This window comes from Lonchura striata, chromosome 14 (assembly GCF_046129695.1).
Source record: "Lonchura striata isolate bLonStr1 chromosome 14, bLonStr1.mat, whole genome shotgun sequence".
NCBI classification, from domain to species: domain Eukaryota; kingdom Metazoa; phylum Chordata; class Aves; order Passeriformes; family Estrildidae; genus Lonchura; species Lonchura striata.
In genome coordinates this window covers 97,226-123,878 of record NC_134616.1, presented here as the reverse complement: position 1 = coordinate 123,878, position 26,653 = coordinate 97,226, and the positions used below count along the sequence as shown (strand labels likewise).

General features: G+C 38.7%; 2 protein-coding genes across 2 annotated transcripts; both read right to left on the bottom strand.

Moving 5' to 3' along the window:
* Nucleotides 1-2,068: 2,068 nt before the first annotated feature.
* Nucleotides 2,069-6,230, bottom strand: VGLL1 (vestigial like family member 1). Its single transcript, XM_077786628.1, has 3 exons — nt 5,907-6,230; nt 4,900-5,316; nt 2,069-2,136 (listed from the first exon to the last, which is right to left on the bottom strand). The coding sequence occupies exons 1-3, from the start codon at nt 6,115-6,117 to the stop codon at nt 2,096-2,098; spliced, it is 669 nt and encodes a 222-aa protein (XP_077642754.1). The 5' UTR covers nt 6,118-6,230; the 3' UTR covers nt 2,069-2,095.
* A 4,690-nt stretch (nt 6,231-10,920) lies between these two features.
* On the bottom strand, nt 10,921-25,626 carry HTATSF1 (HIV-1 Tat specific factor 1). The gene is made up of 9 exons (XM_021542153.3): nt 25,255-25,626; nt 21,542-21,746; nt 21,190-21,237; nt 19,908-20,062; nt 18,734-18,897; nt 17,044-17,143; nt 16,449-16,538; nt 15,831-15,968; nt 10,921-15,477 (listed from the first exon to the last, which is right to left on the bottom strand). The coding sequence occupies exons 1-9, from the start codon at nt 25,423-25,425 to the stop codon at nt 15,193-15,195; spliced, it is 1,356 nt and encodes a 451-aa protein (XP_021397828.1). The 5' UTR covers nt 25,426-25,626; the 3' UTR covers nt 10,921-15,192.
* Between the last annotated feature and the right edge of the window lie 1,027 nt (nt 25,627-26,653).

Genomic DNA, 26,653 nt, shown 5'->3' with positions numbered 1-26,653 from the left:
CTGATGGGAAATGTTCAAAACTCTCTTATTTTAAATCATTAAAGGCAAATTATAGTGATGGGTTAATTATGCTTATTGCAGAAGAGCAGTGAGATGCCACAAACCTGGGCACACTCTGGTGCATGGTGCTGTGGTGGTGCAAGACAAAATGCCAGAGAAGCAGAGCCTCTGTGCCACAGCCCTCTATTCCATCCTCATTCCTCTAAAAGCCAGGGAAGAGAGCAAGCACCTGTGTGCCTCATGTGGAGCCTGCACTGGCAAGGGGTCCAGGGATCTTTGAGCTACTTAGACACATGTTCCCTTTCTCCAGGTCTGCCAGACAGCTGGACAATGAGGACACAAATCTTGCAACAATGGCTCACAGCATGACCCATGTCAAGGCAGAGCCACTGACGCCTCATGTTCTTGCAATAAGGGACACGCATTTAAAAACAAGGACGTTTTTTCCCTCCACACTGTCCAACCCCACTTGTCTGATTCACCAGAACCAAGGGCTTTATAAGACATCTTGACTATTCCCAGCCTCCCAAGGGAAACACTACATTTAAGAGCATTGAAATAGACTGTCTTTTCAGACCTTGCAGAGAAATTATATAAGCATTTTCCTTTTGAAGGGATGGAAGAGGAAGGAAAAAAAAAATCAATAATTTTAAGCAACAGAGTTATAATTCACTAGAATTATAGCACATGCCAGTAAGACAGATGTATACAATACAGCTTGGAAATTTTTGCTTTGGCCCATTGAGGAAGTCATATTACCATGTAGCCTTAAAAATCAGGCAATTAGTGACTTGGGATAACAAAACAAAACTACTTGGAGAACTATGTGCAAATTTAAAAGAGAAGAAAGGGATTTTTGTAGAAATATTAAAAAGGAGTGGGTTTTTCTTCAGTACTCACCTATAGCGAGACAGGACATGGGTGTACCTTTTATAAGTTTAGTTAAAACAGCTCCCCTTGTGATCTCACATTGAGTAGAACATGTAACTACTGGAGCAAACTTGCAAAATTAAGAAAAATAATTCCTTTAAAAATCTCAGTTTGTAAATTAGTACCATAAACACTTGATGTTGCTAAATCCAGATTATTTATAAAATTACACAAGGTGTTATAACTGAAGCTGTGGCAGCAGAGATATCTGATGTAACAGTAAAAACATTTATACCAGCTCAGAATTTGTTCTATAAAAATTACAAGCTCTGCCATTTCAAAGGTCAAATTGCCTTCAGCAACTACATAGTGTTGTCAGGAAAAGCTAATCATGCTCTATTACATTACATTAAGGCATAACCAATGGAGAAGGAAAAAATAAACCCACAGAGCTTATTTACAAAAAGAATCTCTTATATCTGCAGAGAGGCTGGGAAAATAGAACACTCCTACCTGCAAATTTTTGCTGAATGGTATTTTAATTGCACCCAATGAGAATCAAGGTTTCCTCTCAGAGTTTCTATGAATTCACTGCTTTTCTAGAGGATGATGATACATTAGTGAGAGGGCAAAACAGAGCCTTCAGGCATAAGTGTATTACATACCTTCTGAAGAGTATCCCTAGGAATTGCAAGTATGGTCATAAATTGCAGCACTTTTGAATCATAAATAATGTGCTTTGCTGGCTTGTGGTTGTAGTCTCTTGCCAGTGGCCTAAGACTGTTTTAAACAATATGGAGATATCAAAGCAAGCTAAGAAGTTGCAGAAATTGAATTTATGCTAACTGCAACCCTGCACTTATGGGTTATCAGCTGCATTGATAAGAATTGTACTTCTTATCAGGAGGTAGTAAATTAATAAACACAGAAAGATTAAACAGGGCAGGAGTAATTTCAAGAGGGCTACATGAAAAGCCTTAAATAGACAATATATTGCCACAACAAACATACTGCCAGGTTAATACCACAAACATTAGAAATTGTTTACTGTATAGAAAAGGATTATTTTGTCATTCCCCAAACAGCAAATGGTACATGTATTCTTCCAGCTGAGAGAAAAAGCGCAGGACAGCTGCAGTTCATTTCTTCTTGATTCACAGTTGCAAATAGTAAAAGTTCACTGAAATAACTTTCTCTTTCAGAAAAAAGTAGAAACATTCAGTTGCTAGAAGTACAAATCTTGTCTTCTGTCATGAATTTGAATGCCTGAAAGACACAGCAGCATCAGGACAGTCAAACAGTACAGTCCTTGCAATCTCTCAAGATGTTGTGCAAAGGAAATTGCACCTTTGGCTTTGGTGCAAAAGAATCCTTATTAGAATAACCTCTTCAAAGTATCCCCAAAACATTGCACATCAAAGAACCAACAATGAGGTATGACCAATATCAAGAGACTAATAAAATTAAGGAAGCCCAAATGCTTTGGGAATAATTTCTTAGAACAACTCACTCAGCAGTATGGGGGGTTTGCTGGTGCAAACTGCAGCAGTGCTACCACATGCGTGCTTGAGATACAAAGCAAGGGCTGTTCTATCTTTCTGGGATCTGAAACTTGGACAGCGAGTGCAAAACAGGCATTGTGAAATGGCAGCCTGAAGGTATAAGTACAAAAACTAAGGTAGATGGGATAAAAAACCCCCATGTATCTCATTTTAGTATAATGTAGTGGGTTTTTTCTTCTTTGTTAATGCAGTTATTGGAGGTGGTGGCTCTATCTGGAGGAAAAATGAGCTTTTGAAATACAAAAGCAAACAAGGAAGATCTTTAATACTACATGCATAAGCAAGGCTGCTGTATGATTTGTTCTAAACCTGCTGGTTTCTTCACTCACCTGCAGTGTCATGGCTTACACTGGGATTTTCTGAGCCTTGGTACGAGCTTGCCCTCTTCTCTTAAAAAAAAAATTAAAAATACTGGGGATGACCAGAGATTCAGCACAGAGCTAAAAGTAGACAGTAGTTAGTAAAGAAACCTTGTGCTTTTGCAGCCCAGCCTGTAGCACAGGTGCTGAGGAGCTCTGTCTGGCACAGCAAAATGCACTTCCATAAATATAAATATCAGCTGTTCTTAAACATGACACAGACCAAGTAGTATATTTAACAGATAGAGACAGGAAACAAGGACTCCTACAATTGAACTAAATGTATACATCCTAGGGATTTTCCAGAGACTCCCTGTGAACATGGATCAGCCATTTCTTATTGATCCTTGTTGGCTTGTTTGATAATCACAAGGATGATGTTACATGCGTGGTGCTTAGAAGATCCCAAATATTCAGAAAGGCCCTATATACATCCTGGAAGAAACAGCTTTAATTGGTAATGGCTGGGGAATACTGAACTGTTTAATTTCCTTTTCAATTTTTTCCTCATTCATTTTCTTTCTGAATTTTGGGGAAAAAAAAGTCCACTGTTGTTAGCAGTACTTCTCTGTTATCAACACAAGACTAATTTAATGAAATAGCTCTTTTTCTGAAGGAGTCTCTTCCTGGGGCTCCCAAGCCCTGATAGGCTTGCATTACCCGCTTTGGGGAAGAGGGCACCTTAGCTTGTTTTTAAATGAGATCCCAGTTCAGACAGTGTCTTTGAAGAAATTAAACCCTCATTCACTACCTACATGAAGTCTAGGGTGAGTGCCTATGCAACACATATGGAAAACCTCTGCTCATATACCATGAGCAGAAAGTTTGCATTCCAGCTGAAGATACAGACACTCTCCCTTTAACATGAACATAGACAGGCATTAGACATTCTAGCCGTGATGAGTTAGCAAAACACGTACAGTCAGGGTCCTCATAACAACATAGATCTGTTGTATCCTCAAATGAGGAACTGTAGATAAACTCCTGCTTGTCTCTGCAGGCAGTCTTTAGCCCACATTCTGGCAAATTCCTGCAGATGCAGTTTCAAAACTTGGTAACAAGGAGGTATTTCACAGCTGCTTATTTTTCAAAACCTAAGCCTCAGGTTTGCTTATTCACATGCCCAATGTTTTTTTGTTTAGAAGCATCAGGAAGGACGTGCTGTATTTTTCAGAAGACTCTCTAAACAATTTCACAACCCTTTTCCTTGCAGACAAGTGTCAAGCTGCCTGACTGGGGAATGCCCAGGAACAGCAATGCAGATGTACTCCAACAGGCATCAGCACTTTGGCCAGGAAACCTGAGCTCAGAGACCTTATCAAAGGCAGAATTACTCACAACAGAAAAATTTTATCCAGTAGATCTAGATGCTGTGGGGACATAAATGAACTTAAGGCATCTTTCTGCTGCGCCCTGGTAGTACCTAGGATTGGGATTCCTAGTAATTGTGGATAATAAGCAACAATCATCACTGTGTGAATTGTATTAGCTCTGGGAAATCTGCAGGGAGCAGACATAGCCTTCAGCAGGTAGGGCAATAGCATCTCATGGCAGGAAGCTCTTAGCCAGGAGACAAGGCAAGCCTGGACCACCAGACCCTGTACCCTCACCATTCCAGCTACAGACAGAGACTGGAAGGGAGAAAAACCTCTGGCTATGCTGGTAAAGGCTGCAGTTTCCCACCCTGTACTCAGAACATAATTAACAGCCTGCACAGTAAGAGGCTGCTCAGGGATCTTTCCTGGCCACCCCTTTCTGGTCCCAATGAGGGAGCATCTGGTATACACCACACCTAATACCCATATATGTTAGAGATTAAGATAGCACTATGAATAATGCTTATAGCACTTTAAATGTCTCCCCAGTGTAAGCCAGAAGGTGAAATATTGTGTGAGTAGGCACAATTTTTTGCACATTTTTTGATTAGCCCATCCTATATGGCTAATTGACTCCAAGTACCACAGTACATATCAGGGTTATCTACTGTAAAAGATTTCTGTGAGTTTGCCAGAAGTTGGATCCAGCTTGAAAAGCTTAGGAACAGATGGCATTATTCTGCCACTTTACATCAGATGTCACCAAAGAACAAAGTGACAGTATTTTCTTACCTCCCCCAGGAGGTGAACTTTGACTCATATTTTGTAATCTCGCAGGTCCAGTCATACAAGCAGAACTTGAGTGTTGCTTCATGGTGCATTCTTGCATGGATGTTAAGCACCTTTCCTGTTGCAGAAGGCCAAGGAGAGAACTGTATTTCCTGTCAGAGATCAGCTCATCGGCTATATGCAGGTCAGGGAGGGTGTGAGGATACATTGAACTGGTGACACTGGGAGTCCCAGCTGGAGGGAAAGGCCATAAGTCTGCAGGTTGACCTGGACAACTCCGCAGAGATGATGGCTGGCACTGGCCTACCACACCAGCAGCAGAAAAATTCAGAGCAGAATTTGCAATGCTTGTTGAAGAAGGTGATGGATATGGTTTGTAGCAATGCGAAGAGAAATTCCATTGATGGGGAGACATGCTGTCTACTTAAAAAGAGAAAAAAGGCGTCTGAAGTCTCAGCAATTTTAACTTTTTTCCCAAGCCAAATACAGTGGACTTCTAAGAGAATGCTACCAGATTGCATATTCATTTTTACAGAAATACAAAATCACTTTAGTGCTGCTTATCTTAAAAATCAACCACAAATTCATAATAAAAGCAGATTAAATCACCGCCAATATTTCTACAAAGTATTTCTACTGTAGTATGTGTACTACATAACCACCAACTTAGGCAGGCTTTTGACAGCTGCAAGCTTAGACAAATATATTTTTGTGAAGATGATAATTTAAGTCATAATGCACTTATTGCATCCAGCAGTGATGAGGACACTTGGCTGGAAAATGATGACCTAGTCCTGCCAACAGGTCCATGGAAAGCTTAGGAATCACTCCAGCAGTGACAGGGATTTACCCAGGAATTCCCAGCTACATAGCCTAGGGCTTTATAAGTATGATTCTCTTGCTTTCTATTTGCAAACAATTTCAAATTTAAGCTTGAGGGATCTTAAATTCCTTAGTAAAAGCCAGTCATCCCCATCCAACACAAGGCTCACATATGGAAAGGAGCTCACCGTTTTTCAGGACAACAGTCTCACTCTTGTGCTTTGTGCTCAGGTCTTGGGGGTTCTTGGCATTGCTGAGAGCTCTAGAAAAATGTTCATCTACCATGCTGTTAATGTCCCCTTGGAAATATGTGAACACCACGCTCTGAGATTCCCATTCTGTTTTCACAGGCTCTTTGCTTTTACTCAGCTTTGGGGAAAGCTTCCTTGTATCTTCCATTTTCAATGATCAACAGTCTCTGACAAAAACAAACAAACAAAAACAAAAAACACAAACAAAAAACCACCACACACACACAAAAAAAAAAAACACACAACAAAAAACACCACCCAAAAAAGCAAACAAAAAAAATTTTAAAAAACAACCACAAAAAACCAGACAAGTCAAAGAGACAACATTCAACTTCAAATGCCTAGTGAGTGGTGAGCCCAGCTTCCTCCAAAAAATGGTAGGGGCCAGAAGAACACTTATTAGTAGGAATAGATTCTCTGTTTTTTTTTTATTTTTCCATGCACCTCTTCTTTACTGATTTACTTATTAGATACTTCTAAAATTAAATACTTGGACAGAATGGGCACATCTACCCACCAGCTTTCATTTCTCACCCTGACTTTTTAATTCTAGGCTTAGGATGTAGTACTGTGTGAATGTGCCCTCTGCAAGAACTGAAATACTTTAAAAATAATTCAGAGGTGGCACTATCCCTGAATAAAGTTCAGGCTTAACTTATCAAAATGCTTTGTCCAATTTAGGTTTTGTATTGTTCAAAAAACAATGACAGAGTGAAAAAAAAAAAAACCAAAACAAGAGCAACAAAAACCCCAAAACCCATTATACTACATTAGAGCTGAAAAGCATAGTTTTAGATAAGGTAAAGTCTGAAGTACCTTAATCACTGTCAGCACAGATCTCCTAAACAAAAAGACTTCTAAGAATAATTAGTTGCTTCACCTGTTGGAAAAAGACATTCAGATTAAATTATTGGAAATTCAAACCATGGAAAATTCAAGTAAAAAAACGGCACAAAACAACAAAAGAAATAACCTTTTTTTGTTTGAAACAACTTACCTAGAAACATGGTGGTTCTGCCAGCTGCTTAAAATTTTGAAGCAAGACTGCTAAAACACACACTGTGGGTTGACCAGAACTTACAGGTATATGGCAGGAGCTGCACTAAAACAGTTTGCAGGAAGTCAGCAGAAGACTATAAGACTTTTTTGTTCCCTTTAAAAATTTCTGCTGCCAGGTATGGTAAGAGTAGGACAAGGAATGTCCCTACTTACCCTGGAGAAGCATCATTTTCATGCATTTGTACAGTTTCTGGCTACAAGTGAGTAAGTTCCCAGCCAGAGCTCACAAGCCCTGCTCTAATCAAAATCATATTTAGGCTACAAATGCAGTGAAGTGCCTGCTGTTTCTATTCAAATTTCCAGGCTCATTGTCAGCTCACAACACTGCATAGTATAATTTATTTACCTTGGTAGCAAAAGGAAGGCTGTTATTTTTCAGAGATCGGGGCAACCTTTGGCCAATAGCCAGCTGTACCACATAAAAACCTCATGAATCATTAGATTTGTGTTTCCATCAAACTCACTCTGCAATACACACCAGTGCTTAACCCAGTTCAATACATTAATCTGATTTCTTTCCTAGTCATACATCCCCTAATCCTCAGAAGCTTCCCAATAAACACGGCACTCATCTGTGTCTCAAAGGACACCCTGAAGTGCCTGTGAAGTCTGCCTTCAAATGGTTTCTCAGAATTTTCTCGCACATAAAAAAAACTGCTCAGGCTGCAAGACAAGTATTCAAAAAGTATTAGGAAACATGAGGATTAAGGTTGTCAAGCCATAATCTATCCCCATTCTAATGTTTAAGCCTTCACCTAAAAACTTCTTGTCCATGTTTATTATTTGCTTCCATATTTCGTTTTTCTTGTTTACGTCCATCTCCCACCACCTTCTGTTCTGTTCAGTTCTCCCTGACTCATGGTCCCTTGCTCAGCCAGCCCTAATCTCCTGTCACCAACTGCTAACTCATGGCCAAATTCAGGAGATCCTTAGTTCTAATTTTATAATTTCTATTGCTTTGCCCCATTCTCCTAGATTCACCTAATCACAGCAGTGGGAGCAGGACTGCAGGGTCACACTCTGATTCAGAAGACCATCTTTCACAACTTTAAAACTGACCCAGCTTTCCCAGACATAGAAAACTTAAACAAACACTTCCTCCCAATTTACAGGCACCTTTCCAAGGTCCATGAGGGGAAGCAGGAACTAGCACAACCCAGCCACACAGCTGGAAGTTCTTTGGGCACAGGAAGAGACGCTGGTTTTTCTCAGTTTTAGAAAGCATGCTGTGATTTGGGTTAGGGAACTTTATGATTGCTCAGCTGGGGGCCAACACTTGGCAGCGAAAATTACAATCCAAGAAGTGAAAGCTTAGCAAAGACATAAGCAACCAGGTGGCCTGAGAAAGGACAAGAAGTCATCTTGACAGCACAAAACAAAGCAGCTTTTCCTACTCTGTGCCAGCACTACACATCAACATACAATTTAGGAAGCATTAGCACTGGCCCAGAGGATCAGTTTTCCTGTTCTTCACTCGGTACAAGCCATTACATCTTTGTACCACTTTATTAACATCCTTAACTAGCTCCTGATATTAATTCTTATCTCCTTTAGCATCCTTTATTTGTATGCAGCAGCTTGTGTGACTGTGACCAGTTAAAATGCTGGAAAGATAATATATTTTAAAGAAGAAAAGGTCATTTATCTATTTTTTTGCAGTGTTTCCCTTAAAAATCTCTTGCGATTTCCAACAACTAGGCAGAGGAAGGCTGGGTATAATCTAGGTTACATCTCAGTCCTCTCAGTGATCATATGGGCATAAGGATTATAATGTCCCAGGACACGGGACCTGAATTTGCAGCACTGTAGTTTTCATTACCTGAACTTCCTATTATTCCATTACCCAGCACAAGGTCTGCAAAAGGCAGAAATCCTTCCAACTTGTGTCCAACACAAACCACTGTCAGAAGTGGAGCTCAGGATGAAATGGATTCAGCTCATATCTCACTACACTTAGAATGGGTTAATAAGGGCAAAATAGTGCAAATATTTGTCCAAGTTATTTCTCCTTCAAGTGGACAGGACCCATGGTCAACACAGGCTTAAGGGTCGTGGCTGTTGACAGCTCACCACAAGACCTAATACTTTACAGTATTTTTCACATTCCCCACACTTGCCAGCATATCAATTTACCAGCACTGGAGCATCCAGCAGGGAACTCTTCATTCTTGATTTCATGTTGCTCAAACCAGTTTGAAAAACAAAAAAACCTCTCACTTCTCAAACATTAAACCACAATTTAAGAAGCAGGAATTCCTTCTCATCAAGTTATTAGTCAAGTAAGGGAACATTTGAGGAAGTCAGCGAATTCTCCTACCTTAACTCACTGTCAGCAGCAGTGTCACACCAGTCAGATTTTCCAGATGTGGGACACTCATACTATGTCCAGCAGGTCGGGATCCTTCCTGGGTCTGGCCAGCTCTGTGTGCACTGCAATGACTGTAGCCACGTTCATCAACTCCCCACACTTTCTAGCCTCCAGCTGCGCAGAACGAGGCGTTTCCTTCAGCCTATCTACTAAGAATGCATGAAATGCACTCCAACGAGTCAACCAGGTTAGGAGGTTTCAGGAATGAGGAAAATAGGACTGTAAATAGGTTTAGGTTTGTTTGGGGTTTTTTTTATGACAATGTGTACACAATAAAGAAGATACTGTGGACTTTGGAAAAGTTTGGAGAAGATGATATGTCAGTGAACCAACACTGCACATGATGATAAAGGATTTTTCCTATGTTACAGAATATTCACTCTTAAATTAGTAACAACAAACACCTATGAGGAAAAACACCTTTTTCCAACCCAGATAAACTGGATAATCAATTTTCTTTCTTTGCTAGATCTGTTTTAATAACTACAGGGGAAAAAAAAAATCTTGTCCTGTAAGGGCTGTAGCAGGAAAGAGTTTGGGGTTTTTTTTTGTAGCAAGTTTATCAAAATTGGCAAATTACAGCCATTCCAGAAAAGCTGAAACAGGGTCAAACTTGCCAGTCTCAGCTGGAAAAAACACACTGGGGAACTAGTCACCAAACTGGTGACATTATGTCTTTTATAAAGTAGCTTAGGAGTTTGTTTATTCACCCAGAAAGCTGGCGAGCACAATCCAATTCCCTCTGCCTAAATACATAGGAATCCGCCCTCTGCCCTTCCCAGAACAACTTAACTACCAGGCTGGGAGAATTCCCGTGATGGTGCTTAGTCTTTTATTGACACATTGTTCGCGTAAACACATTTTCATTGCGAGACAGACTGATTCCAGTCCACCAGCAGGGCAAGAGTCTTCAACATCCCCACTGCTCTGTCTCATACAGCAGAGATTTCCTCTGCTAAAAGTTTTCAAGACCTTATTTGAGATATGCCTCTCATGCTGACAGTTAAAGCTCTACTCAGGTTAAGATGGCATCGGTTTAAAGCTCATAGAAAGGACTACAGGATAAAATGCGATTTCAATCCCTATTCTTCAGTACAGGAATTGAATGACTGATTTCCAGTGCTTTTGAAGCACTCAAAAGTATCAACATTTTGAAGAAAGAAAATTTTTAAAAACTTTTGAGAATAAAAATTAAAAATCTACTTGTCTTTATTAAAAACACCTTCACAATCTCAATTTTAACTATGGTTTCTGCAGTGGTCCCTCCTGCTCCTTTTCTCTCCATGCAGGTCCATCAACATCCCAAGCCAGGAAGAAGGATGAGACCAAATCCAAAAATAGGGAACAAATACCATGCTCCCACTTACAGTTCCAGCAACATGTCTACTGGGTGCAGCTGGAAGTTCCGGCATGTTAACACATGTGGTTTATAAACTGAAGCCCCTGGTGCACCAAATGCTACGGTATCTTTTACTGAGGAAAAAAAGACAAACATTACCTTGAAACTGATCAGCAGAGACTTGCTCTGTTCATGAGTTTGTTTATTAAAAAGGTAGTATAAAACACAACCCCTTTAAGAAACAAATTGAAGACAAAGGGTATTCTCAGATGCTGACACAAGTCTAGACATTATTCAAATAGCTTTTGCTTTGTAATTTTGCTTTTCTAAAAGATAAATGAAAATTATTAATTTATTTAAAGAAAATCACCTGTCAGAAAAAAATTCCAAGTCTACTTACTGAAAAGTTTAATCTAACAATATACTTTTCATATTACAGAATGAGAAAAAAACCAGTTTGCTGCAAAAGATTTCATAATTCTATAAATATTTTACAGAACTTTCAGAGTATTCCGACAGTAAGATGTGAACCTATAATGAGCACTACAATACACACAAGTCAAATCAACACAAATACACAACTCACAGAATTCATTTACCATACTGCAGTGTTTTCTCAAATGCAGAAATAAAAAAGGAATTTAAAATCCAACTAAAATCTACAAAAATGTATTTTTATTTTTTGTTCAAATTTGGTTTGGTTTAGTTTCAAGAATTCTAGGTATGAATACTGATGAAAGACAAGTTTGGGTTTCTATGAAGCATCCAACACCTTCAAGTTTTCTTAAGTGAATTAAGCTAATTATTTTTAACTGTTAATCAGTTAAGGTTAACTGAATAATGTGTAGGACATGTTTTAGCTAAAATGCACTGCATTTAACATACTAAAGATTTTAAGTGAATTGCAATCCTTATACAAATCCTAAGCTGTACGAAGGACTGAAATTCGATTTAAAAAACTTTAAAAAGCCAGCAGGAGAAACAGACAGAATTAGTTTCATCTTGCATCAAAATGTTTTTCTTCACAACAGTATATAAACATTTGAGAACACACAAAAAAAGAGAAAACCTTCTAAAAAGCCTTTTATTTTGAGGCTTTTTGTCTCCAGGTGTCTACCGTGGCCATGCTCCTCCAGCCACATCATGTCTGGTGAATACCTGTAACTCCATAAAAACTCCTTCCCAGCAAATCACTGAACAGCATTTGATTCTAAAGCAAGCTACCAATTTATCCCAAAGCTAAGCAATTATTTTGGATGGTTCTGCCATCCAAAAGCGATTCTGCCAAATTACACAGAAGGATCGGTTAATAACCTGTCATATTGTAATTAAGTGGCTTTACATCCATTTTATTACACTGAAAATTAGTAGAAATAACTATTTCTCTAGTTCAAAACTCAAAAATAATTATCCACAAATTATTTCAGCCTGCTGCTAGTTATTGTTTTCATCATATACAGAGGAAAGGAGATAGATTATCTTAAAATGAACCTCTCACCAAAAGCACAGGGATGGAGGAACACGCAGTATACTTGAACAATGGAATGGGACTTAAAAAAACCCTAGAAACATAGCAAAAAGGTTGTTTTTTCATTTCTAATGAGCAAGGAAAGAAATTAGAAAACACTTTTCATTTAAAAAAATAAAGTGATAATTCCTTTAGGGTTTTAATTTCTTACCAGTTTATGTATGATGTTGATCACTAATAAAAATATGTAAGTTTAAAAAGCAACTTTGCTTGTTCAGATTTGTTAAAATGTCTCATTAAACATTACTGCTCTATAAGAATTTAATAATCATACTTCAAAATACCAATTTTAACTTCTGTGAAAATTCTTGATTTCTGTTCAGATTTATACAAATTTCATAAATTCAAAATAACTTCATAAATAATCTCAAAAAGGAAAATATCTAAAGAATTTGGTTTTAATGAAAATCTGCTGAAAAGAGTCACAGCTGCATTAACCTCTCCTTGGACTACTAAATGCCTCAATAACTCAATGAGTAATATATAAAAATATATTTTTACATTCTACTGGGGAAAATGGAGGTAGACAAAAGGAAAACACAAGTTTCAGTAAAATTCCACACTTGAGAACAACACGTTTGCACGGAAAGAGCTTTTATTACTTAAGAATCCTAGTTAATAGGAAAGCCAGTCAAGCATTTGGTCTCAGTCTTTTTTGGTACTCTACTTTCTAAAGAAAGTGAAAGGACTAAGAGCACATTTAACTTCTGCACCAAGCCAGTCAAATTTGCACATCAATTGGAGAGAGGAAAGTTTACTGCACATACATCAATTCCTTATTTTTCAAAGTCTTATTTCAAACACTAACCTTGTTCTCCATATCTGATACCATGATAAGACTTCATAGAACTTTACAAGTTTTACACATATTTCCACAAGTTTCCCTATATCAGTTGTAATTCCTCTGTAAAACAGGTGATTTAACTGTGTAGTGTTACACAACTGGGCTCCCTTAAAAAACAAACCAACAAAAAAACAAAACACAAGAGTAAGAGGCCTACAGCCTAGAGTCTAGAAGCTGGAAGAAAGAAAGAAGCACTGAAAGCAATACTCACCACACTACACTCTTCATATGCAAACGCATCCAGCTCTCAAAAGTCTGTGCTGCTTCTTACCAATAAAAATAACTAAGACAGAACCAATACAACTCAGAAATGTGTCTGAATACACCACTACATGCAGCTACTAACCAGGCAGTGTTCCAGATTCCCTGAATTCTTCAAACACCTGCTTTACTGAAACACACAATCCACACACTTGGAAAGATGAGAAAATTGACTTTTTTTAGCTGGCAAGAGCTACATCTCTTCTTTATAATGCAACTTAAAATGGGAAATTTGACATATCAGGGTATTATGAGCCTCCAGACTTTTAACCCCTGAATTCAATTATGACGGCTATTTTTGTCACAAAAGAAGTAATTTATAACCACAATGGCAAGTGTTAACTTACATGCTCTTGCTGGCATAGCCACCCACACATATCGATTATATATTAAGAAAAAAAACCCCACCAAAATAAACTTAGACAACCATATAGAATTCAGGAAAAAAATCTGTATGGCAATCTCAGAGCACAGGGTTTGAAAATAACATTTTTAGAGTTTTCTGATTACCTCATGATGGAAACACAGCATCTATAGTTTCTTGCAATCCAATAGGAATTAAAAAAATTAAAAGGACCTCCTTGCAAATATGTAATGGTAACCATCCATATAAACAGCATGCTATGAATTTTTAATTGTTTAATGCCTAAATCCATGTTCTTCTATCCTCACTTATCAGCACAGTGGAATTCTAAATTAAGAATGACTATGCGCAAAACAGTTCCCCCCAGGTATTTTTGAAAGCCTGCCGCTTATTAAGATATCATAAGTTAGAATATCTTCTAAGTCCTTGCTTTTGGAATTATTTTGAAGAGGCTAGCATTTGCTTTTTCCATATAAGAGCATTATTTGAAAGCATATTTTAAAGTACTAAACTTTTGCACAACAAACTGCAGTTTGAGCTGCCAAATGCCAAAGGATTTTTATGAAATATGGAAGATCCTCCTCACTGTGAAGAGCACACAGAGCTAAACAAAAATGTTGAGAACTCACACTCATCATGCTAACAAAGTTAACAAAAAACCCTTATAAAAGCAAGAATTAATAAAGCCACCAAAAATTCAAAAGCCTATTTTGATACCTACTGCATACAGACCATGAGAGTCTAAAACCAATGGTATTGTGGCCTAGAATACGTGTGTTCATGCACTTCTAGTCTCCTTGAGATAATTCCAGCCTCTATCTAACATCAATAGAAGGGGAAGGAAAACTCCATTTGCTGAATGCTGTGATTTAATAACCTCTCTTCACTCAGTTTGCCTTAGGGTTGCTACAGCAACACTGACTGCCACTTTAAGCTTATGAGCTGATACTACTCATCAGCCACCTAATATATAGGAACACATCCAATGCATTCACCCTATCTGGATCACAGCACATGTTCCATAAAATGATCCAACATACCAGGACACAAATTACTGAAATACCGAGTTCTGAGGGAACTTACCAGGAAAATTAACAGTACAATCCACAAATCTTATAAAAGCTTTGCATTACATAAGTTACATATAGTTACATAAACTTAAGGGTTGGAACATACTTCACGCTCACATCATGAAACACTGACAAGCATAGTTAGAACAAAAGAAGCCTGATGAATTTTACTGTGTTCTTGAAAACTTGAGTTACTTCACCTGAACAGCCAATTAATACAAACTTTCAGAACCCCATTAAATACTGCTTTTAATGAAAACTTCAAACCACACAGTTGATGACATTCTAATACACCTACATTTGTATGAATATTGCCTGCAGTCACTCTGAAGAAAGGGATGCACTCAAACATCACCCTAAAAATCATGCTTTCATAAAGCATTAAAGAGGTTATGTATCAGTTTCATCATCACTGCCTGCAAGGCTGCTGTCTGTGGATGGAGCTCCATTTTCATCAATACCCTCACCATTATTCTCTCTCTTATGAATTTCATCATTTGCATCTTCCTTAGGTGTGTCATTAACCTCTGGAGGCTGCTTCCCTTCGGGCAATTTAACACTACTTGATGCAGAATCCGAATCAGATGTAGTTTGCTGCTCCTTTGCATCAGGATCCCCTAAAAATGACTCCCACACCTTGAGCCTTTCTTCCCTTTCTCTTGCAGTCTCCTCCACCTGTTAAAGAAGTGTTTATACACGTCATTAAAGTCATACTTGTCAAAATGAGTATTTACACAGATTAAATTAAACAAATATTAATATTACAGAAATCTCAATGCTGACTGTGAACTAATGATCCGTATATCCGGCAGCTAATCCTCCAAGTTGACACTTTCAGTACTCAAACAGGGCCTCTAATTTTTTTTCTAAGTTGAATAATTGAGAATGATTTTTAGAGACATTCTACAAATTTTGAAGAGAAGATAACACAGGCATGGGTAAGGGACGGAATGCCAAGGACTCCTAGAAATCAAGGAGATGTACTGTTTGGAAGACATATTGGATAAAATAGAACCACAAAACACTACCTGATAATCCGTTACACCATCCCATGTTTCAGCACTGAGCTGACGGCCACCAAACCACCTTCCATTTAGAGTCAGCTTGCACAGATCAGCTTCTGTTGCTTCTTTAAATGACACAGAAGCGACGCCATCAGGATGCCTCTGTAAGGACAGGCAACTTGCATTTAATAACATTCTAACTAATGCATCCATTCCAATACCCTTTATATTGTCGTATAAAATCTATCAGGATATAGCTCCATTCTGAGCATACATAATCATGTTTGAAAAGTTCAGTTTTCAAGTTTCCATATGTTGTTCTACTGGCACCCAGAACACAGTTTTTGAACACAGAAAACAAAAAACATTTCAGTTAGTTTAGCTACAAATAATGTATCCATACACTTTCAAACTTGTAACATATATCCAAGCTCCTGGGAAGAATTAGCTGCCTTTACACAGGCTGAAGTATACCGGTGCTTAGACATTAAGTTCAGAAAGTTTTAAAGTACTGAAAAATTAAGTCAAGTTTCCATGTAGTAAACACACCCAAATGAATGCTCCACTCATATTCAGAGCAGCTTGTTTTGCACCTTTACACATTACATCAATTCTGCCAACACAACATATAAAAATACCTACATCAAATATGAGAACTTTCTTTACTTGACCAAACTTTTCACACTCTGTCCGCAGATCTTCTCTTATCTCATTTAGCACTAGAGGGTCCTCCTACAAAGCAATTACACAGCTTTAATTAAACACAAGCACACACTTCTCTCAGCTCTATTTTAGCTTCATCACCAGTGGTACACATCAGTCAATCTGTTAAAAGTCTATAAATCAAGTTCTGTTACGTTGAGTTTTCAAAGCACCTGGGAGTTGGCAGACAATTATTTTAACTACTTGTTAATAAAGCTATTTTGTGCTCATTTCTCCATTCTAACTACTCCTGTTATTTACTCCTCTTTCCATCCCAGAAAAGAGTATTGTCAGATATATACAGTGAAAAACCCTGACTTGAAAAATACGTTCTTATCAACATTTTCTCCTTGCTTTTGGAGAGAGATGAATGAATTTAAAGCAGATTGTTTGGCATAGGAGAACACCCTTCCCAAACAGCAAGTTTAATTTTGTTTTCATCTGCTTAGCATTTTGCTACAATTTGTATGGCAGAAAGCTGGGATGTGTTAACTTCTAACAACACAATCTACAGAAGCAGACTGCACCTTCCTACCTCAAAGTCCTTGGGGTGAAACATATTCCTGATAATAATGATGCGCTCATGCCGCATTCGAGTTGCCCCATCTTTCTTCTCTGGCCTCCAATCCAGCTGTCTAATGAAATGAAGCAACAGTAAGAAGATATTGTTGCGGCTCTCTTCAGTTTCTACAAGTATTTGTTGAAAAAAAAATCATTAATTCTGCATTTCTTGCAATACATTAACATATATTTTGACACAAAGAGTTACATTATTCTTCTAAAAAACACAGTAATTACCAGGTTTATGACTGCTACAACACATTTGAGGTTTTAAGGTACTTAAAGGCTCACAGAAAGAATATAAATAATTTTTCAAAGTGAATTATTTTTTAAAACACTGACAAAGTATTTATGAAATATTAATTCCTTCCTAATATCAACTCACATCCAGGAACCAGCTGTTTTCAAGCGCAATTAAAGTGCCAGTATTTTACCAGTTTTTGCTAACTTATTCTGGAATAAAGGAGATCCACTATTCCCCTAGGTAAAATTGAACTGCTTTTATTTAAAAGAACATGCAAGGACACATTGACTCTTACACAGGTATTACTACAAAACGTATTTTGTTCCCCAGTGTAGAGCCACTAACACAAACCAGTCACATAATCCAGTGCATCTATTTTAGGACTTTTCCTTCTCACAGCAAATCTTACTTCTCATAGAAATGCCTACTTCATATCCTATTACAAAAGCCCCCACATGTTTACTCACACTTTTAAATCTCAAGATCATACACTGGGGTGGGGAAATCTTAAGTTTCTTCTTATACCTGCTACATTAGCTGAAGAAAATTTGGATTTCCAATAAGAATAGTTATACCAGTAAACTATGCTCTTCAACTCAAAAGGAACACAGTCCTTTTATTCACACAGATTGCTGTCAAATGCAATTTCATAATTTTCATACACCCGCCTACACACTGGAGACTTCTTACAGCAAGAACCGTCAGTGTATTTTTGGAGCAGACATATTTCCAGCTTTAATTGATAAGATATCAAGTAGCCTTGATCCCCTAAACTATGGGAAAACATTTCTGCATTGCTATTTACAATCCTTAGTGATTGTTCCTTTCACTGAAATATCAAAAATACTCAAACTTTTTTCTTCTTTTATCTGCATCTTCTTGGTTCCAAAAGGCAGAAGAACAATTTTTAAGAGACAAAATGAATCAAGGTACAACTCAAAGCCCACTATATTTTATATCAGAGAGAGATGTCTGGGAGAATCTATAGACATAATTTAATATTTTCCCCTGACAGCAAGCACTTCTTGCCCTTCGCAACTACTGCAAAATGGCACTAAATATATGTGAGCAGCCAGAGTGTTATGACCTTCCAACAGTAAGACCAGATATTGTGACAGGACTTGCACACCCTCATCCACCAAAGAAGAGAATCTTTTATTTCCCCAGAGCTGTAATATTTTCTTCTACATCTGAAGGCACCATTGCTCCCTGTGTATTGATTTAATGTGTGAATCACAAAGAAGTTAATCATATAAACACATAAGTTAGGAGTTAGCCCCCTTCAATCATGCAGTAGTTAAGCTATTGCACTGTCAGATAAGACCTTTGCAAAACTTAGTACTGTATTTGATAAAAAGCACCACTTTACTAACAGTGCTTAGAATTCAAGCAATACTTTACTGAAATAAAAAATACAAACTTCTGCTGTTGTGACAATTTCTTCTTGTAGTCTTTACATTTCTTCTTCTTTTTGCTTGCATCATACTCCCCCTTCAGTTGGAACTTCGCAACTTCTACATGCAATTTATAGCCTCGAATTTCTGCTTCATCCAGAAGCCTCAAAGCGAGTTGAACTGATTCTCTCTATTTGAATATAAAACACAGCACAAACTTTAAAGCACATGGTAAAATCAAATTGTATTCCAATAACATGCCATTAAGTATACTGTGCTAAGAATCAAGTCCCTGTTTCTGAAAACCATAATGTTGTCTTCTGACACACAGATGGCACTGTTTTCTCGATGAAAACCCAGTATTTCTTCACTCCTGTTGTAATTGATTAATACTTCCAAAAGCAGCTGCATATATTTCATTAAAATGTCACAGATGCTAATATGCAATATCTAAGCAAGCTGATGAACTTAAAAGCAAAAATAAAAAGGTTTCAGAGTGATTGCCTATAAAACTTGTATCACTATTCCAACAACAGCAGATGCTGAGATTCTTAATTTTTCATGTTTTTCTTAAAAGTCCTTCAGAGTGAAGACTGTTTGTGCTTGCACACTCCACCGTCCTAACTACTACAATTACAAAAATATCACAGACTACAGGCCATTTGATTTAGTACTGCCTGGTGCTTCTTGCAGAACTAAAGCCAGCAGCACTTGCAATCACCAACTTTCCAAATTATTCACAAGTGCAACAAACAAGGAAATAGTACTGCAGCCAAAACTTTTATGGCTTAATAAAGAATGAAAACACAGTTCTGAACCAAACCAGATCTCACTTAAAAGCTGTAAATACAGGAATATAGTATGTTTCTTCCTGGCTCATTATTTCTCTCTTTTTGGTTACGCAGTGGCATATTTTCAAAGCAAAAGGTGAGAATCCTCCCATTTCAGCCCATCATCTCTGGCACCCACGACAAGAGCATGTACAGACATGTTCAGCAGATACTATGGCCATTTCCAGGACAAGGTTGGATAAGAGGAAACAAACGAGCTAAGTGGGCATTTCTGTGTAAATCTTTAAAATTGACACCGACATTCCAAATTGTGCTTTAGATTTTCAAGAATCTTTTGAACGTGATTCTGAAACAATGGCCATATGTGTCTTCAGTGGGATGGAAAACTGCATTTCAGTGCACCACTGACCTTCAGATAACAACAGAGGCCATCTCCTTTAAGATTTCCTTCCTTATCTTTATACAGTTTGATCTTGTGTTCTTCTGTCTGAGGATCTCGCATGATGATACCACATTTTGACATGACTTGTACAAATTCATCTTTCGTAATGTCTGGAGGTAAACCTGCAAAATAAATTCAAACAGAAGGCTTAAATACAGTCTATTTTTTAAAAAGCATCATTAGAACAAATCTTCCCGTAGCATTTATTTAAACTAAAGTTATCAAAACTAACAACAATTTATATACACTGCAAGAAACCACTGTACTTAGGCATTACCTTCTAAACATTACTTCATACCAGTATTTTGAAAATCCTTTTACTTTTTAATACGTGTAACACACAGGAAAATCTGTGCTCCCTAATATGTGCACCTAGAGATTTATTGTCACACATCATCAACAGCGCAGTGGACACAAAGGCCTCTACAAACATAACTCTCCTGCCCAAGTTTCAAGTTCCACTTGCACTTCTAGGTATCAGAGACAAAAAACCCCATAAGAACACAACCTATAAACAGACAACTGTTTTCTCCACTCACAAATTCAACAAAAAGAGTAACCGATAATGTATAGATTTTAAGAATTGAACTGTGAATCGAGGATAAGAAAAAACCAAAATGGGTGAGAAAATCATGTGTATGTTTGATGCTAGTTTGGCCTACATGAAGATTTTTGAAAATCACTGTGAAAATGCAAGTATGTGCACTCCTGCGACTGCTCACAACCACCTAGTGTATCTAAGTATATGCATCTAAAGATAGCACCACACCATCCAAAAGAAGTAGAAAAACACAATAATAAATAAATGTACAGATAATTTCATTCGAACTTTCACATTACGTTCTCACCCTGTTCCCAACTTTTTTTTACTGTTTCCTCCTCCTTACCTAATAATTATTTGAGCAAATGAAAACTATAGATTAAGTGACACATTGATCCACTGTCTCATCATAAACTTGTCATTATCCTATCCCTTAAAAGCCTGCAGAAACTGTTGCTCTTATAAAAGAATAAATTAGTGACTTGGCTGACACAGCTCACAGAATACCCCATTTAACAGATAAAAGCATGGAATGCATCCATTCTACTTCTTTCCCACATCTGCAATTTAAAGGTCAAAGACATTACTCAGTCAGGAATATAACACTAAGCAGCTTGCAAGTGACAGATTGAGTAGATAATATTAGAGACATATGAGTCTCTTTCACCATCTTTAGCTCAAAGTAGATAAATAAACACTATTACTTACCTGTCACATAAACATTTGTGTTCCTGTCTTCTTCAACATGAAACCACCCTAAATATAAGAGGTTTACTTCAGTTATGGTAATACATTAAACATGGGAGCAGAAACATTTATATTCCATCAGATTTAAAACAATTTTTGCTTGCTCACAGAGAAGCTCTGAACACGCCTTGCTTTCTTTCCTTTTGTATACAGATTCAGGAGGATACCTATGAAGCACCACACAATTTTAGAACTATTCTGCAAATTACCAGCATAACATTATTTTTGCTGTACCAGATAACATCAACTACCATTTTTCCTTCAGTACAATACAGGTCACAGCCTACGCAGAGGAAAGCGTTTTGCCACTTACCTGGCTCTAGCTTCCTTTTTTCCAATTTTTGTTTTGGATCTGTTTGTTTTTGTCCCGTCTCATTTGCTGATGGTTGTGTTCCTGATTTCTTAGAACTTACTGGTTGCTTACTTTCAGTGGCTGTACCAGAAGCAGATGAAGTATCTGTCTCATCTGGATGGAACCCATAGTTGGCATGATAAGTTGCCAGGAAATCTTCTGTTATCTGAAAAGAAATTAAGAAAATTAATATAAAATTTCAAAAAAAGTATAAATACAGGTTTGTATTTCAAAGTTAGTTAGGTGACAGTCATTTTCTGATATGGCAACATAGAAAATAACAATATTTTAAAGCTTTTTAAATGATCTTTGCAAAGCCATACACACAACAAGAACAATCAGTTCAGGCATTACCTGAACTAGACCATAACACAAATTCCACACATATGCATATGTAGTTTTTACACAAAGGTTTCACAAGTTCTGCCATTTTTCAAACAAAGCTTTCTGTGTGAGTTGGATCTGCCTGAAGGACAGAAACCAAGTGCTCCTGGCTGTGGTGAAGTGTTAAAGTGATACTGATGGTAAGCCAACAACTTATCCACAGATAAAGAATGACTGACATTTGCAGGCATCTGCCTTTTCATGGAATCATTTCCAGGGATGACATATATTTGTGCTGACAGGCAGTAAATACTGCACTTAATCGGAGATGTATTTTAACACATTGCTTCTAAGGGAATAGGCTTTACTTATATCCTACAAATAGATACAGAGAGACTATATTTGGAAAAAATATAAGATTGGCCAATGCCTATGCTTTAGAGATCAAAATGAAAGAAAAAAACCCTCAAACTGCACACAGTACTTCCAGCCACTAGCAATCACAGGCAAAGAGAAACATCACAGCTGCTTTTGTTAGCATCCCTGCATTATGAAGTAATTTCAGAAGTTGCACACTCTGAAATATTTTTTCTCAAAACTGCGCCTTAACCTTTGAAAAATCTTATCTGATTCTGACCTTTACTGCACTTGCTTCATTTGTTTTCAAAAGGGAACAAAACTTCATACCATTAAGCTACTGTAAGAGAGCAATTTCAAATGTCAGTGATGAAAATGTAATCTTTTATCTTCCATAACGATTTGAAGCTTGATGTTTCAACTCTAAAATTTCATTATGACAAATGAGAAATGCAAAATTGACAGTAAGAGACTTGTCAGGAATAATGCAAGATGCGTTAGAGTCCCATAACTTTAAAGGTTAGCACAAAATAGCTCTCAGGCTAAACAAGATTTGCCACACACCTCAATGAAGAAAGTAAATGGCTGCTGTTACAGGTATGATGTAACACAGCAACAAGACAAAGTACAACCACATTTAGTGGAAGAAAAAAGAAAACTCTGCTCTAATCAGGTTCATTATCTTTGACATTAGCCATCTTAGCAAACCCTTAGTGCCACAGTTGATGAGATCCAGAGAATTAAGAAGCATCTGTGCTTGTTGATGAACAGCATTATTAATTTTCATCGGAAAAACCTAGTGGTAAATTAGTGATTAAACCTGCAAAAGCATTATTTTTGAGCTTCCAGGGTAACTGCACTGTGTATAAACCTCCATTTATTCTTAGCAAGTTATCTACCACAGTCTAGCAAATTTTGCCACTCTGTAACAAAGATGTTTTTTGCATAAAATGCTATCATCCTACCCCATAACCATTACCACTACTTCACCTTAAAATGTCTTTTTTACAAGCACAGAGGAGTTTATACACATATAAAGGCTTTTATTGGAACTTCTGTCATACCTGATGACACTAGAAACAGGTAGTCACAGAACTACTTACTGGGGACTTCAATCCAGTTCTGGTGGAGAACATCAGAGATCAGTTCTACATACACACCCACACAGTCACACAGTTTGGGGCAATTAAGCTTATAGAAAATGAAACACAATACTACAGGACATGTGAGCATGTAATTAACTGCTGGTGCCACTGAAACGGAAAGGCACAGAATAACCAAATGAAGGACAGATACCCTGTGCTTGCAGATGACAGACAACATCTGTATTTTCACAGCAAGCGATGCAAGCAGCAGCTGAATTCCATGTTATTTTGTGCTATGTGTGTCAAACACTAAAAAACTTCGTATTCATCAATACAGTACCATTGAAACAAAAATAATTAAATAATTAATGACATTGCAATTGCTTCTATTAAATATTCCATTGTCTCCAAATTTTTATGGGGAATGCTGGGAGATAATATAATTCACTTTTTGCCCTGCTTTGAAATACACTCTAGTGGAAGTTCAGCAGAGGAGCAGTGCAATCCCAGTCAATAGGTAACAAATACTTAGACTAGTCCAAATATTTTCATCTTTTGCCAAGAAACAGAGATTAAAAAATTCATTACTGCCCAAGGAGAAATAAGTACAGCTTCTCATTACAACAGCCTCCTCAGTTTATCTGCATAAAAATTCTGTTATTAATCAGCAGAAAAATTCTATGGCATCCAGCTAGGTAAAGAATCTTTGTGCAGCACTGTGGCTCATGGTTAGGTCACCAACTTCTATTATACATCATATTCACTAATTAACTTTTCTGCTCCTATTTAACCTGTCCAAGCCTTAATGCTATCTCCTCTCCAAGATGGAACAGATAAGCACTTAGGAAAGACAAATGCTACTGACAAGAGACACATTTCCCCTTCTTCAGAAGAAGAGGAAGAAATGGGAGCAAAACAATAAGAATCCTTTTACAAATTACTATACTTACTGGATATAGCAACCCACAGGGAGCCAGGAATGCTCATTTCTCCACTGCTCCGCTTTCCGAGTCAGGATTTTTCATGTTTTTACCCCTCCATAAGCCATCTGTTCCACAGACACCTTCCTAGGTTTACACGCATTCAAACTCACCACTACAGGCTTCACTCTCAGATTGTTTGGATTGCAATTAATTCAGTCACAAACTAGAACTGGCACATTACATCCACCAAGTAGATGCCATAAAATGTCTTAATATTAAATTAAGGAATTGCTCTCATTCATTGCTATACAAAAAGAAAACTACTATTCACTAGCAAATCAGTAGATTGGCTCAATGTATTAAATTTATGTTCGTTCGCCCCTTGAGGGCCATGTTATTATAGCAAGATCATATTTTATAGTTAAAACATTCAATAAACTTTTAAAAAGTTTGTTAAAAAAAACTGTAACATATTTCCATGCTGTGGCATGCCACTAAGACAAACACACTTATTGTTCAAATGCACTTTTAAGACTGAACGAGACGGAACAACACATCTTTTATTTGACATAATTTTCAGACAGCAATAAAGGAGGCATAATACTACTCTATTTTCATCTAGATTTCATAACATACTAATTCATTTCTACACAGCCCACAAAGAGATCACCACAACTACTGTGACAGAGACCTAAGCACATCCCAGGCAGCTCCGATCAACAACCACAAACACAACCGTGACTTCATCCCAGGCCCGAGCAGCTCTACAGATTCTCCGCCCAGGCGAATAGCCAATGCGCAGCTCCTCACGACAGCGCAGCCGGTCAAGGACAGAGACGAGACCGTGGTTTAAAAAGGTGCGGTTCGATGCTGCTGATATTCGCAGCACACACGATGTGGCTGAGTGCGGACACCTGCGCACCGACGAGATCCGGCATCAACTGCTCCTTCTTCTTCCCCTTACCAGGGCCGTCCCCGTACCTACCTTGGGGAACCAGGCTTTCTTCTCCAGGTCCCACTCGTAGGCAGCCCCGTCCGCCGGGTCCACGTAGGTAAAGGGGTCGGACTCGCCCTCGCCCTCAGCGGGCTTGGCCTCGTACTGCTGCTGGAGCTGCAGCTGCCGGTAGAACTCCTCGTTTCCATCCTCGCTGCTCATCCTGCCGCGTTCACTGAGCCTAGGGCACCGCCGCTCCTACCACCGCCGTCTGAGGCACGCCCGCGCAAGGACAGCCCCACAGCTCCCGCCGCGGCCCTCTCGGCGGCGGAGCGCGCGGACAGCCCCACGGCTCCCGCCGCGGCCGCCGAACCGCCCCAGGCCCCAGTGAGCGCGCTACACCGGAAATTCCCCGCGCGCTGCCGTACCTTCCGCTCGCCCCGCCTCTTTACTCCGAGCTGTGGCCAATGAGACGAGCGGTATTGGGTCATGCGGAGAGCGGCGGAGCCAATAGGAAGCGGGGGACAGAAAGCCTTTCCTGGGAGGGCGGACACGAGGGGGGCGCAGGCAGGGGGCGGGGCGCAGGCAGGGGGCGGGGCGGGGCCGGGGAAGAGGGCGGGGCTCGATGCCCGCCTCGGTGCCCGCCTCTGGGCTGCCCTGAGGGCTGCGGATCCTGGTCTCCGTCGTGGGACGGGCGAGGTCACCACAACGGCCCTGCCCCTTTTTCTCTTCTGTTTTTTTTTCCTTTCCCTTCACCCTCAGACTCCAGCGCTATTTCACCACAGGGGCTCTGCATGGGGGCAAGAACCTTGATCGGTTTTGCATGGGGACCATGCCGCTTTACTTACGCGAGAAATAAAAGTTTAGGGCACAGAAAGTCCTCCCTGCTGCATGCTTTTCCCTGTTCCCCTACGACAACACTGGACAGTGAAGCGGCTTGCTGCCTGTGGTGCTGTGCAAGGCTGGATGCCCTTCGGCACTGCAAGTGCACGCGTGTCCTACTAGAGGCAAAGGTAGAACCAAAACTAGAAAAATGAGATTGAAATGGCACTCTGAAAGTCAAGAAATCACGTTGCTTCTCTTTACCCTTTTGGCTGAGGGTGTCCAGCGGTTGTGTTCCCCTTAGGAAAGGGATGATACGTCGTATTAGTGGGATGAAGCTTGGCTGCAAAACACACAATTCCTTTTGCATTAATGAACTCTGCAATTACTACTCTTGACTGTGGATACTTAATTGAAATTTCTCCCAGTGCCCTTCATCTAGTGCCATCTAGTGGTTTTTACGGTGTAGCCCAGACAGCGTTATATGAAAACTGAATTTTACTTGCTATGGTACTTCAAAGTCTTTCTAGTTAGAGAGTGAAGCAGCACACTCTTCGTGTTTTCTTTTGCAAACCTCAACCTAGAGTTATAAAACTGCGTGTATCAGTGTACATGTAATAAATGAAAA